Source organism: Rhopilema esculentum, chromosome 16, assembly GCF_057945365.1.
Source record: "Rhopilema esculentum isolate cy_ngs chromosome 16, ASM5794536v1, whole genome shotgun sequence".
NCBI lineage: Eukaryota > Metazoa > Cnidaria > Scyphozoa > Rhizostomeae > Rhizostomatidae > Rhopilema > Rhopilema esculentum.
In genome coordinates, this window is record NC_142830.1 from 3428193 (window position 1) to 3442126 (window position 13934).

At 35.2% G+C, this 13934-nt stretch overlaps 3 protein-coding genes across 3 annotated transcripts in view; 1 reads left to right on the forward strand and 2 right to left on the reverse strand.

Annotated features, from left to right (window-relative positions):
• LOC135682236 (integrin alpha-6) overlaps window positions 1-10093 on the reverse strand; it is a 33731-nt gene extending 23638 nt beyond the window's left edge. Inside the window, exons 1-9 of the mRNA XM_089113151.1 lie at window positions 9832-10093; window positions 7999-8129; window positions 7427-7506; window positions 6903-7038; window positions 5724-5788; window positions 5077-5131; window positions 1635-1718; window positions 1063-1107; window positions 221-261 (exon numbers count right to left, since the gene is read on the reverse strand). Coding sequence (XP_088969277.1) covers window positions 221-261; window positions 1063-1107; window positions 1635-1718; window positions 5077-5131; window positions 5724-5788; window positions 6903-7038; window positions 7427-7506; window positions 7999-8129; window positions 9832-10019 — 825 coding nt within the window. The 5' untranslated portion in view covers window positions 10020-10093. The remainder of the gene's footprint in view (window positions 1-220; window positions 262-1062; window positions 1108-1634; window positions 1719-5076; window positions 5132-5723; window positions 5789-6902; window positions 7039-7426; window positions 7507-7998; window positions 8130-9831) is intronic.
• On the forward strand, window positions 1723-5726 carry LOC135682238 (uncharacterized). Its single transcript, XM_065197033.2, has one exon. It carries the CDS (start codon window positions 2530-2532, stop codon window positions 4258-4260), a length of 1731 nt encoding a protein of 576 aa, XP_065053105.2. The 5' UTR covers window positions 1723-2529; the 3' UTR covers window positions 4261-5726.
• Window positions 10094-10995: 902 nt separating the features above from the next.
• On the reverse strand, window positions 10996-13934 carry LOC148958219 (uncharacterized). Its single transcript, XM_089113175.1, has one exon. The coding sequence runs from the start codon at window positions 13358-13360 to the stop codon at window positions 12461-12463; it is 900 nt and encodes a 299-aa protein (XP_088969301.1). The 5' UTR covers window positions 13361-13934; the 3' UTR covers window positions 10996-12460.

The following is a 13934-nucleotide window of genomic DNA, read 5'->3' on the forward strand; positions in this document are numbered from 1 at the left end:
TTGTTTACGTGCAAGGTTATCAAGCGATCTTGGACATGTTGTCAATCATGGTGAAAATGAAAACAGAACAATGATGCGAATGGTTGTTATCATAACAATGATAACGATTTATATCATTATGATTATTATTTCTATTATAATTATTATCATATTTTTCACTTTGCTATTGATTATGACGATAATGATTATGATGGACCATGATTTAAAAACTTCAATTCACCTTTCCAGTGCTGTCACTTCTTGGTCCTCCCATTGCTATGTCTAAAATCCAATATCAGCGATAGTTACGATAGGTGAATTAATTGAAATTGAAATTAATTGAAAGAATGAAAATGGAAAAAGGCGAAATTTGGTATGTTTGTTTACCACGCTAGTCCTAAATACCGCTTAAAGGCAATCTGTCTCGTTGTAGATTGGTTAACGAGAACAATAGCTGGAACAATAGCCTAAACACAATTCCAGCGCTCAGCCATATTTTTTACAATGCGATAAATTAAAGGGGGACTGGAAACAATAAAAAATCCCTTTGTTCTTATAATCAATCAACGTCGTGACACATTGCCTTTAAATGTATAATGAGTTGAGCCATAAACTTTAATTATGAACACATTTTTACACAGAGGGAACGCCAGGAAGCTCGTTTATTTTGAAAATCTTGAATACTTTTTTTAGGCTTACAAAACTTTGAACTTAAACAATGCTAAAATGGTTTGAAATGCAAAACAATTATATCTTTTCATAAATATTACATTTAGGCAAACTAGCAAAAAAGAAATTTATTCTCAATTTACAAATATAGCAAATTTAGACCAACTTTAATTAATGATTCGAGCTTCAGATAATTCGATGAAATTTATCCTTCCATTGAAATTTATAAAACACTGAATTACTCATAAAACACTCAAATTTTAAGAATCATTCTTAATACAGATTCATAAGAGAATAAGATTTCTAAGAAAATAAGAAAACAAAAATTCAGGTCGACCATCAACATGCAAATAACAAAAGTTGCACATTTAACTTTATACCAAAATAAATTAGCACTGAAATAACTCATATTACCTTTCCGCGTTTTCAATAAATAGTTGCCATGAGCCATTGAATAGCCTTAAAAAAATTTGAATTTATTATTTAAAAAGTTTCATGAAGATATTTTTTTGAAAACATTTTAACATAACATAAAATGACTTCATTAAATCAAACATAAAATAATTTATCACTAAAAAAAGTTAAAATTTGTTTAATAATATGACTTTTTCTGAAACATATTCCCTTTTTCACCTTTCAATTATTTGAATAAACAATATATATATATATATAACAGTCATATGAATTTTTATGGTAAAAAAATAAACAAACTTTCTTTTGCCGTTATTTTTCTACAACATTATTTTATGTTGTGAAATAAACATTGAGCTCTATATATAAAGATGTATATACGAAAATAACAAATCTAATTGTTAAAAACAATTGAACGGGTCTCTAAAATCTTACCAAAATAGCTCAGTTTCATGTTTTTTTACAACATTATTTTATGTTGTGAAATTAACATTTGGCTCTATATATAAAGATGTATATACGAAAATAACAAATCTAATTGTTAAAAACAATTGAACGGGTCTCTAAAATCTTACCAAAATAGCTCAGTTCCATGTCTTTTATTTTACTGCTCTGAAAGAAATTGCTGTCATCAGCGGCAAGGTGTTCGAATGCTCTTCCTGGCAAAGTAAAAAGTAGTGATGGGTTTGCAAAAGAAATAATTAAGGCATATGGATATGAGAATGTCTCTAAGCACAGGAATAAAAGACAAATTACTGATAACTGTCTGGTGGATCAAATTCTGAATTTATTAGTTGTTGCCTTGCATAATGCATACATTTAAAAATGCGCATTGAAAAAAGAGTAACCAGAGAAAAACGAAAACAATCAAGTTGAATATGGCCAAAGTGTCGCTTTCTGTTATGTCATACGCTATTAAAGACTTTTTAACTATCCAAAAACAATTGTTCATTGCTAAGACAAATGGTTGCTTGAATAACGTTCTGCCGGGAGTGGAATTCATAATTTTATCAGCAATTTTGGAGTAACTAACGAAGAATTGTTTATAAGAACACTAGCAAAATAATCCAATAAAATGCATTAATGGTGCTATCTAGACAAACATTGTCTGCTCTATTCAAAAAGTAGAGTTTGCGTGGTCAGGAAAAATTATCCTGGGGCCTTCAGCCCCGAAATTCCACCCTTCCCCACAATAAAAAATTGAATGTCCACAACGGAAGCCTTAACATTTTGAAAATAGTGAATATTGTCTTATTTGTCTGACGTCTTTCTATTTGAAAAATATTTTCAATGGGTGGCTACTTTGCATTCGGAAGGAAAATGGTCCTGGTTGCTTTGAACAAAAACGCAAAACATGCCTGGACTTGTCATAATAAAACAATATGCTTAGCCATTCGAGAAGAAATGAATTTTTAACCCCTTTAACATGAATAAAGCTGGAGGTAATCTCAAGCGATTCAAGAAATAAACATGGCTGTTGACAAGAAAGCAGAGCTGTATAAAAGCAGCTCCATTTGCCTTTTAGTGGTTGTGACAGGATTGCTAGCTGCTGAAGCAATATTTCTGCACTTAAAGGCACACAAAACGGAAAGCGGGCTTACAAAAAGGATAGATGAACTAGAAAGAAAACACGAGATAACTGAAAGAAGATTCAAAGAATGCCAAAGCAAAAATGGCGAGCGCTATCAAAGCGACATGAGTTACTTTTCACAACTTTATATCAGAAAATTCAGGGAATTAGAAGCACTAAAACGAAGATCACGACGTCATATTGAACCGAGCCTGGTTCTCCTTTTGCAATATCTCAAATTTGGACATAAGGATGGTCAATATTGCGGCAACGTGACACTAGTTTGCAAGAAGGGTGAAAGAGGAACAAGGGGAAAGCCAGGCCCACGTGGTGTCAAGGGAGAGGCAGGGCGAAGTGGAAAAATTGGGCCAGTTGGTGTGATGGGTCCTCCAGGTCAGAAGGGTGACAGGGGGCCAAAGGGTGAACCTGGGTTGCCACAAAGGTCGATTTCAAAGCCACAAATCAAATCAAAGTTCCCAAAAATCATCTACAAAACAGAAGGCTCAAATTTTACATTATTTTGTGAAGCTGAAGGACATCCTGCACCAAAAGTTTTTTGGAGGTTTGGATCACAAGTACCAGACTCAAGGTACAGTGTTCCGGCTCCAGGTGCCCTCACTATTTCAACAGTACAGGTGAATGACAGCGGTATTATAAAGTGTGTTGCAGAGAATGCTCTTGGTACTGTTACAGTTGAAACTGAACTTTCCCTACTAACAAAGCCAAGGGTCTTCATAAGCTCAAAAACGGCCATTGGAACGGTTGGGCATCCTTTAGAAATCAAATGCAGCGCCACTGGCAATCCTATACCAAAGCTCAGTTGGAGAAGAGGTAACGGTCCCATCAGAGCCAAAGCTGAACTTGCTTCTCATCAGAAAAGCATTGCCCTAAAATTTACAAATTTAGTTTATGATGATGTTGGGTACTACATATGCGAGGCAACAAACGTTAATGGCGTCGCAACCCAATCTATTTTTCTTGACAGTGGACATTCATCAAGAGACTGTTCATCATGGAGGAAAAGCGGCCAATCAAAAAGTGGAATTTACGCGGTAAATCCAGGCCGTGAAAAGCCATTCTTCGTATATTGTGACATGGAAAATGAAGGAGGCGGCTGGACCGTGATCCAGAGACGTACTGATGGGTCTGTTGATTTCTATCGAAACTGGGAAGAATATAAGGAAGGTTTTGGAGATTTGGAAAATGAATTTTGGCTTGGAAATGATAAAATCCACCGACTAACAAAGCAAAAGGCTATGAAGATTCGATTCGATCTTGAAGATGTGGATGGCGTCACAGCTTTTGCAGAATACAACACTTTCTTTATCGATGGGGAAGATAAGCAATATGAAGCACATGTGGGTTCTTATTCAGGAAATGCCGGCGATTCATTTTCCGATACAAATCGTCGTAAATTTACAACCAGAGACAAAGATCATGATTCATATAGTAGAGGAAATTGTGCGGTGAAGTTCAAAGGTGCATGGTGGTATAAAAGATGTTATAGATCGAATTTAAATGGGAGATATTTGAATGGTACACATAGGTCAAACGGCGACGGAGTGCATTGGTATTCGTTCAGAGAACATTCATTGAAAAGAACTGTTATGAAGATAAAGCAACAGAGTTAAATATCAAGAACATTACACCTATCTGAGCAGTTGCAACATATTATTAAACTACTTCTACAAAAAACTATTTGTAGCATTAAAACGTTTTTTATAATAAAAACTTGAGCTAGGCTATATTAGTAGTTGTAGCAAAGAAATATAAAACTTCAGCAGCGTAGCGTTGCAAAGTATCCTAAAAATTTACGAACTAAAATTTTGATTTTTAGTGTCACAAGCTACAAATCAAGGCTTGAATTCCATTTACGTATATTATAAGTTTACATCCTTCTTCCACTCCAATACTTGGACTTTTATGACAGCGTGCAAGTATAACAAGGCTGTGCCCATGAGAGATATGGTACAAGCCCAGCCCAACAGCTTTAATAAACAGCCTAAATTAACTCAATTTTACTCTAACTCACTACAACTACTTCTCCTTCTTTAAAGGATTTTTTTCCATAAAGGTTTGATTCGGATTATCAAATCCAAAATTAGCTTCAAATATGATTTTAACGGCAAATGTTTAAAGTTGTAAGATAAGATCCAAATCATAAAAAACGTAAATAATTAGAAGACCATCACATTATCTAACTATTGAGATCAGCAAAAAAGAATACTTGATTGCTACTCAAAATGGTCCATTGATTGCAAATGTTCCTCAAAACATAAACTGGATGTACTTTACCTCATTCAAATATCCATTGTTTATATTTTATGGATTTGAAGATGGCAGGGAATTGCTGAACTGTAGCACTCTTTATAGTATAAACGTGGGATAATAGCCAAAAGTAAGCATAAAATTTTACATCCAGGTGTGGAATACAATAAGATTCATACCTTCAAAATTCTCAACACCAACTGCACCAAACAAAAACCTCATCGGTGATTGGTCCTTAAAGATAAAACTTGTCAACATCATACATGACCATTGCATAAAATGATACTCTTTGAAGCCCTATTTAGGATAGCTGCCTTGAGCCCCTCAACTTTCAAGCAACAAGCAATAGATCTGGAATTGACAAGTAATTATACATCTTGTACAATAACTAGCTAGAGATGAATTTTTAAAACAAGATGAAAAAAGACCCAAAATTAGAGGGCCAAAAATTCTTAAATCTAAAGACATTTTACAAGCCATCACAGATAAGCTTTTCACTGTTTATCTATATATGGTGTGCTTTTTCAATACTAATATTAAACTACCAGTCTAGAACCAATAACATCCTCACACCAAGACAGAATAATTCACTGAAAAATGAACAATTAGGGATCAAGTAAAATTGAATGTTTGACAAATTTCACTTTTATATGCATGACTTACACACATCTATGCATGACATCCATCTTAGAAATATGTATGACATACCAATCTTTAACATTCATATAAAATTATAATCACAGTATGCAAATTAATAGCTGGTCTCATTAAAGAAATTTGTTTTGAAAATACACAGCTTTTGTATATAAATCCACACCATACATACCGATATGATATCTGCACCAATACCAGTGAGACATTGACCATAATTCGTATAAGCTGGGACTTGAGCTATGGTTTGAAACAAATAAAAAAGTATAATATCCATAGAGAATTATAGACAGCTTCTACTTGGAAACATTGTAAAGAAGGGCATCTTAAACCTTCTGTCTCATATTAGATAAACAAAAAAATACTACAGTCATTGGTAAAACTGTTGGAATACCTAGATTCAAAGTCGTTTCACATCCTCCCACCAACAGGCAGGCGATTTTAACAGGAAGTAAAATTTGCCAATTAAATTTTTTCGAAGTATTTATACACAAGTAAGAAAGAAAATGGTCTTAAAAACAAAGAAGGAAAATATTTTTTAAGTACTTTCTGCAACAGAAAAAAATGAATACCAAGTTCTGTCTACTGTGCTTCGTAATTATAAATTCATCCTCACTTGAATTTGATTCACTAATCCATAAAACTAAACCATGTGTTTTACAGCCCAGGAAAAGAAAGACATGTAACTTTATCTAAAAAAACTTAAGATGTGACAAATATGTTTAGCCTAAAATGTCAATAAAAATCTAAGGCAGGCAGTCAACATTGAAATTGGTGGAGAGGGGGGTGATTAATTGCCCATTTCGAAATGTTTTGAGTGATCTAGGAGGGTGCTGTGGCACATGCGGGTGATCACCCACCTAAAACAGCCAGGAATGGTGCATAGGTGCATAGGTGCATCAAGTCCAGTCTAGCAGTATATGTATTTGCTTTCTGCAAGGTTTATCAAACTTTAAATGAACATGATTGGTGAGATTTCAAAATGAAGGTATTGCAGTGGCTAATGCCTCCTTGGAGGTAACACAACTCAACATTCTGAATGGAAAAATAACACCATTTTAAATTTTGAGACCTTCAAATTTTGCTTATCTGATAGCAACACTGTCTCCCAAACTTAGATGCAACATTTTTGAATATTTTTCAAGAACAGGATCCAGAACTTCAGAAAGTCATTTAGCCAATTTGTGCTGTGCTGAGCTAATCAGAGACACAATGGTTCTATTCAGTCACCCAGCCACTTGCCTACTGTTATTACAAAAACAAACAGAAATCTGATAAAACGTTGCCAAATTTGTAATTAATTACTTTAAAAAAGTTGCTAATGCATGTAAACAAAAAATGTTCAGCAATGTACCTCTGTTGATGGGGTCTTCACATGGTGAGAAGCTGTACTCTGATGATTCTAAATTTCCTTCAATGGACCGGCACTTTCCAGACAACAAATGAAAATTATCACCAGGTCCATATGACAAATACCTATGAGCACATGCCTGTTTGGAGAAAAGTAAACATGTGAAGGTTGTTTTGACCATTTCGCATTCAAAGATTCATGGTCCTCAGTCCCTTTTTTTCAGAACAATTCAACAAAAAGGACAATCCTCCACAACAATATGAAGAAAAAAAGCGCAATTGAATTGTAACATAAAAAAGGCAATTAAATGTAGAGGCACTATAATCAGCAAACAAGGGGGACCTGGATTAATTTGTCAAGCTTGATTTAACAAAAAAATTTAAAGGTTCAGAAACATAGTAACAACCATACCTTCCATACTGAAAGCTTGTTTCTAGCAATGTAAATTAACGACTGTTGCCTGGCAGATTAACATTATATAGTGTAATAAGCTATTTTGACATAAGATAAAAGAAAACAATACTTACCAAAACAGATTTATCTTTTCCACCACTTTTCAATGATACCCCAAACCACTGATTATTTTTATTTTCAGAAGAGGAGCTGACTGTAGAAATAAATTAAAATAGCCTGAATTTATTGCACTACTGTGAAGGCCTTACATTATTAAAAAAATTCCTCTGCTCCTTTGAAGAATATATTCCTTTAAATACTAATTAAGGTCTATAAAAATATTCCTAAATAACAGGGAAACTTCAGGTTCGCATTCCATAAGCCTGGAGCAGAATAACCTAACAAACACTTAATTTTTGCGGTTATGAACAATCAATTGCATAATCAGTTTAATGTTGTATCATGGAGACAAAGACAATCCTAAACAATCTATGATTGCAATGAAGAATTGTGACCATGAAGGCTCATTTGATACTTCAAAAAGGATTGTATTGTCAGAAAATAAAAAAACATGATACACCTATGACATTATAACTTTGATATCATTAAAGCATTTCAATGTGAAGCCTACATGGAAATCTCCATCCAGAAGGTACAACTAAAATTTAGTACTTGTAATGACCATAGAAGATAATATAAAACATACTTCTACGATCAAATGGAAGCTCTTCTTTACATATGGATGTGCTGTTTGTAGCACTACATTTGAAAACAGTGCCAGTCTGTATGGATGTTGGTATCAAAGTTGAATTTGCTTTTGGTGCTGATGCTAGGATCCTTGAAAAGAGTAAAGTATTGAGTTCACAATGGGGAAGGTGAATTAAGATTGCAATGAATATGTTATACTTATATTTATTTATTAGATCTAGATATCAGGCACACATACCAAACAAATATTAACATGAAGCTGGTCTTTGTGTAATTTGCCAAGAAACAATGTGCTGGTCACAATGATTCTTAATTGTAGGCCAAGAAAACATACACTAACAAAAAGCCCCTAGAGGCTTGATTAATTAAGATTCTAGAGCTTATTTCAAAATTTGGAAAGACAGTGCCTTGTATTCAGGAAACATCTTCGCGATGTTCATGAATTTGTAAATTCCTAGTCAATCATTTGCCAATCAAATGTTCTTCTTTTGTTTGTTAAGTTCTACAACCATAAAATTGATTTCTATGCTGCACAGTAACTGGACTAAGGATGCTTGAAAAAAGATTGGCTGTTCACTCAGGAATGCCCACTGCTTTGATGTCAGAGTGCCTTAACTGTCTCAACTTTAATAAGAGGGGCTTCTTTCAAACTTCTTCTTCAAAACATGGGGATTCTAGGGCCCTATAATAGAAAGGGACTAGAAAGAGCTTTTTCAATAGATGCAAGTCCAACGTAACAAAAGGGGTTTAAACAAAGTTCATGACAGCTGGAAAATATCAAGCTCTTTAAAAAATGATTGAGATCAGAGGATAGAGACCTCGGAAAGGGGGATGTGGGGGGGTCATCTGCCCCTGTTGCCTTTTGATAGGAGGGGCAAGGGGGGCTAAAGTGCCATTTTCATAGAAGTGCCTTTGACGCCAGCCTTTTATAGGAAATCAAAGAGATTCATATGAAATCCTGACTGTAGCACCTTATTTATGACAACATTTCTCAAAACTTGTAAAGTTGGTCTTTAAGATATGGACAACAGATGTAAACAAAATAACAACTACGATATAGTAACAAACTTGGTTGTGAAAAAGATAGTGGTTAAAGGGACATTTAATGAAAGAATTGTGTTGATTTGGGAAATAAAATTAGCTACTAATAGCGTATTGGAATGAAATCAATAAAAACACAATAGTGGATATGACATGTCAGAAAAATATTTCCTTATTTTTATTTTACTTATCTTTCCTTATATAGGCACTTATTTTTAAAAATGTCATTTCAGAGTGCATTCTGCTTTGTCCTTTACACCTAGCACAAACTTCCTAATGGTAATCTGGTTGGAACAGTCTGTTCAGGCTGAAGGTCGGCGGATAAACTACTAATAATAAAAGTCAAACAGCTGTGCTCTTTGCGTGGATGAATAATGAATATACTTATATAATGAATCATATGCAAAAAAAAATTTAAAATGCATATGGTCCACAAATTTTACAATACCTCAAACCTGTCACTGATTGTATCATATAACCACATTTTCAATAGATAAAAAGAGCCTGATGTATTAGGAATTTAAAACTGAGAAGTAGAACTCGTTATTCAAACTCTGGGGAGGAATTTGTCACCTACAGGTCAACGCTTCAATCATTGTTTTTCGTAGCGTCAAGTTGGCCTAAAACATGGTCCTAAGTGGTGAACCGGATGGGTGTTGTCAAATAACTAAAATTCCATAATATATGAGCATCTAATTGTCATGCTTTCACAAACAGCTAAAGATTGATTTTGCAACTTCCAGAATGTAGGAAAATGTGATCTCATATAAGAAAATTAACAAGATCATACCATTGTTCAACTTTGTTTGTGACAGCATTTGTTACTTGATGCTCTGCTACTGCGAAGCCAAACAAACTGCCAGGAGGTCCTTGTTTAATAACAGTATAATTAGTGTCTAAGTTAAAAGATACGGCAACTCCTATGAACATAAATCTTATGAAAAGTCGTAGTAACGAAGCAACTGTTCGGTAGTCCATATTGCAAGCGCTTTTCTAATTCGAATCAACATTACTCCCGCCTCGACTCGCTGTAAACAGCTCTTGGGCATAAAACATGCGCAGTGACATATTAGTCAGAAGGGATGGGCCAGAGATTACGGTTCCCAAGAACGAACAGCGCGAGGTTGAATTTGTGCCAAAGAAACCAAGATTTGTAGGGCAGGACAAGTGTCTATGGAGAAGGCATAAGATGGTAGAGAACTTTCAATGAAGTGTATGGGTGGGGAACTCTCAAAAAATTCTGAAACATAAGACAAAACGTAGAATTTGAGCTGTACCGTGCCCCTGAGCCACTCCCTGTGTGGAGGAGGCAGGTGCAATTTGCCGAGACCTGAAAAATGATATTCTATTTGAACAGCAGTGACAGTTCAATTCCTTGCCACATAAAATAGACTGGAATACGATAGTTCTCTGTAATAATATTTACCAGTCTACGATAATCGATGATTCTGCTATCCAACGTGTTCGAACAGGATGGCTTAGTGGGCTAGCCTAAATTTGACTCTTGAGAGAGAAGCTTGATAGAGTTTCTAGCTGCAAGCTGAAGTTTCTAAGACTCTGGTAGATAGCTCTCCCTAGAATGGGGATCTCCCTAGGGGGGGGGTAGGGAGGGGGGAGTTGTCAACTCTAGCTATTCTGGAGGGCAATTTCATGATTTCTTGAAATCATTTAAAATCTTTGGAAAAAGGGTGTTACTTGGAGAATGTTGAACATGATTTTGAGAATCTGATTCCAAAAATATATCATCATCCAATTCGAAAATAGATTACTTTGCTATTCACCAGTCAGTAAGGCAACATATTTCATTGCAATATTGCACTGTGCTAGTGACCACTTATGTGAAAAAAGAATTGATGCAAATCGATTCGTTTACTCGTAAATAATTGAAATTGATTTATCAATATTATCAGGATAACCATTTTTGGACATTTTTAATAAATGTACAGTGCATTTCTGTCTGATTCATTCTATGCACGAAAATGCCCCGTGCTGCAAAAATACAGTATCATAAAGATGGTTGCTTACCATTGTCACTTGCTAAAAGGGGCGTCACTAGTTTTTCAAACTTCCATATAAGCACATGATCGGGAGAATTTATTCACCTACAGAGTCGAACTCTTCAACAACATGGTTGCTAACAGCCCTGACCCGGCTAAATAGTTGAGACTTTTCAAGGAAAGTTAAGATATCTCTTTCTTTTAAAAAAAACTTTTTCCTCTCCCAAAATTCAATGTTGAATGCATGATTTTCAAAGAGAAATGATAGAACTGCAAATCCAACATTGATTCAGGGGGAAGGGGGATTAGAATTTGGAGGGGCAACATAAATTAGAAAGTTAAAAAAATTGCATTTTTCATAACAATTTTGTCCGGAAATCATAGCTGGAGCAATGCTGATGAGACTGCCTAGCCCTCTATAAACCCCTTTTTGGCAATGCTATATTTGCTTTGCAGAAATGCTACATTTTGGAATATTTCAGGGTAATAAATTTGAATCCATGTTCAGATGAATGACAAAGGCGGGGAATGTGTACCTCCAAACCAATACTATCTCCATTGGCACTGCCAAGGATTTTGAAACGTAGCCAGTGGCGGACTGGCTCAAAATTTTTAACCTGCCACAAATAGCTGGAGGGGCCAGGTGGGTGTGGTCTGAAATTAGGGCATGGTCACGTTTCATCATAATCGATCAACATAACGTATGTAGCATTAATAGCAATGTTGAGCTGTTGATTTCAAATGGGCGCTGTGTACTCCAATTGAAATTTAACATTAAATAATAAAAATTCTTATTTGATGAATAGGAATGAATTTTTGTGAATTCTTATCAGTAATTGTGCGCAAGAGACTTTTTTGTAGAAATCAAAGTTAAAACCAGTAAGAAAACTAGCCTCAGATGCATAAAGGATAGTGAGTATAAATAATATCTAAGGTGTGAGGAAGCCTCATCCCAATTAAAACTTAAATTAAAGATGGCAGACCTGACAGCAAACTAAAAATGAAGGTACACTGATTCGCTTTGCAGACGTTGTAGCTCACAGTATTGTCGATGGATTGGATTGCACAAACTTCTATCAAAAACCCAAAATGGAAAGACTTGTTTAGCGACAAATAAAGTCAAAGTTCTAAAAAAGTCAACAAAACCCTAGAAATATTTATGATACCAAGGGATTAAGTTTGTTTAAAAGAAAGTTTTGCTTATACGAAGCACCATGCTTGTTGTACCCAGTTGCAGGGTAACTGCTCCGAAGTGGAGATTTAGCTTTTTTATTGTTAATATTATTATTATTCAACTCTTCTCATGGTCTTGATGGTATACCAGTGTTTTGTCTATGATCAGGCCACCTCCCATGGCTTAAGATAATAGATCTTTAGTCTTCCATGCAAACCAGTCTTTCTTTTCCAGCTCTCTATTTCGTCCTATTTGCTGTAATCCAAAACTTTCCTCATTATTCTAGCAGTGCCCAACAAACAAGCTTTTTGCAGAGGATCTAAACCAGGTTTAAAGTCGATCTTTTCAAGATACTTTGCAACATTCTTCGTGACTATTCCTAACGCACCAATGACAATTGGCATTATGTATACTTTTGTTATTTCTCTGTTCCAAACCTTCAAAAGTTCATACTTCAGATCTGTATAGTGCTCAAACTTTTCCTTCTCCTTCTTTTCAACTCTTGTGTCAAAAGGACATGCCACATCAATAATATAGCATGTTCTTCCTTTCTTATCCAGTAGGACTAGATCAGGCTTGTTATGGTCAATTCTTATATCTGTTTGAATGGAAAAGTCCCATAATAGTTTGACCTCTTCGTTTTCTAAGACCGCCATTTCTTTATCTACGAAATGTTCGTAGCTCTTTGCAGTGGTGGGAAATCCATATTTTTGGCACATCTGCCAGTGAAGGATAGCAGCAACTTTGTCATGCCTTGCTTTTTTATAATCGTTCTGAGCCAACTCTTTACATTCTGATACAATATGGCTGATAGTCTCATCTCTTTCATTACATAACCTACACGACGGCGAAATGTATTCTTTGTCAATATTATGTCGTATCCAATTCGTCCTAATTGCTTGATCTTGCGCCGCCATGATCCGCCCTTCTGTTTCCTTCTTCAAATACCCTTTCTTAACCCATAGCCAACTGTTATCGTCGTCCCTTACTTCTTCTGTTTCCCTTAAGAATGCCGAGTGTAGTGACTTGTTGTAATAGTTCTCCCTCTCGTGTTCTGCGTAGTTTCTCTTTAATAGTTTTGGGATTCTCATTTTCAGACATAATATCTTCATTAACCACCTCTTGTAGTAACATCTCTTCGCTTTCATTAATATAGAATCCCAGGCACGTCTTCTCAAGCATCACACATTCTTCAACACTTATTAGTTCTCGTCCGCCTTTCTTGCGTTTCAAATAGGTCCTGTCTACATCTCCTTGAGGGTGCATGCTTCTATATATTGTTAGCAATTTACGGGTTTTTCTATCCATGTATTGTAATTCTGCTTTTCGCTAGTCTACTATTCCAGCTCCATATCTAATTATAGAAACTGCCTTGGAATTTATCGCTTGGATCTGATTCCCTGCATTAAGACTCGAATTTAAAATCTTCCTGATACGTCTGAAATATTCCTTTGACAATATTTCTTTCATTTCCGTATTCTTTGTTATATCGCATTGGATTACACCTAAATATTTGTACCCATCATTGCTCTCTAATGTCTTAATTGTCTCTCCCGAAGGTAAGTCTATTCCATTACTGTCCACTACTCTACCGCGTTTCATTTCTAACATTGCACATTTGGAGATTCCAAACTCCATACCAATGTCATTACTGTATATCCGGGTTGTTTTAACTAGTGAGTCCAATTCATTCAAACTCTTTCCATATAGTTTTAAATCATC

Excerpts from the sequence above, each read along its gene's own strand:
- LOC135682238 (XM_065197033.2), top strand. The coding sequence starts at position 2,530 with ATGGCTGTTGACAAGAAAGCAGAGCTGTATAAAAGCAGCTCCATTTGC.
- LOC148958219 (XM_089113175.1), bottom strand. The coding sequence starts at position 13,360 with ATGAAAGCGAAGAGATGTTACTACAAGAGGTGGTTAATGAAGATATTA.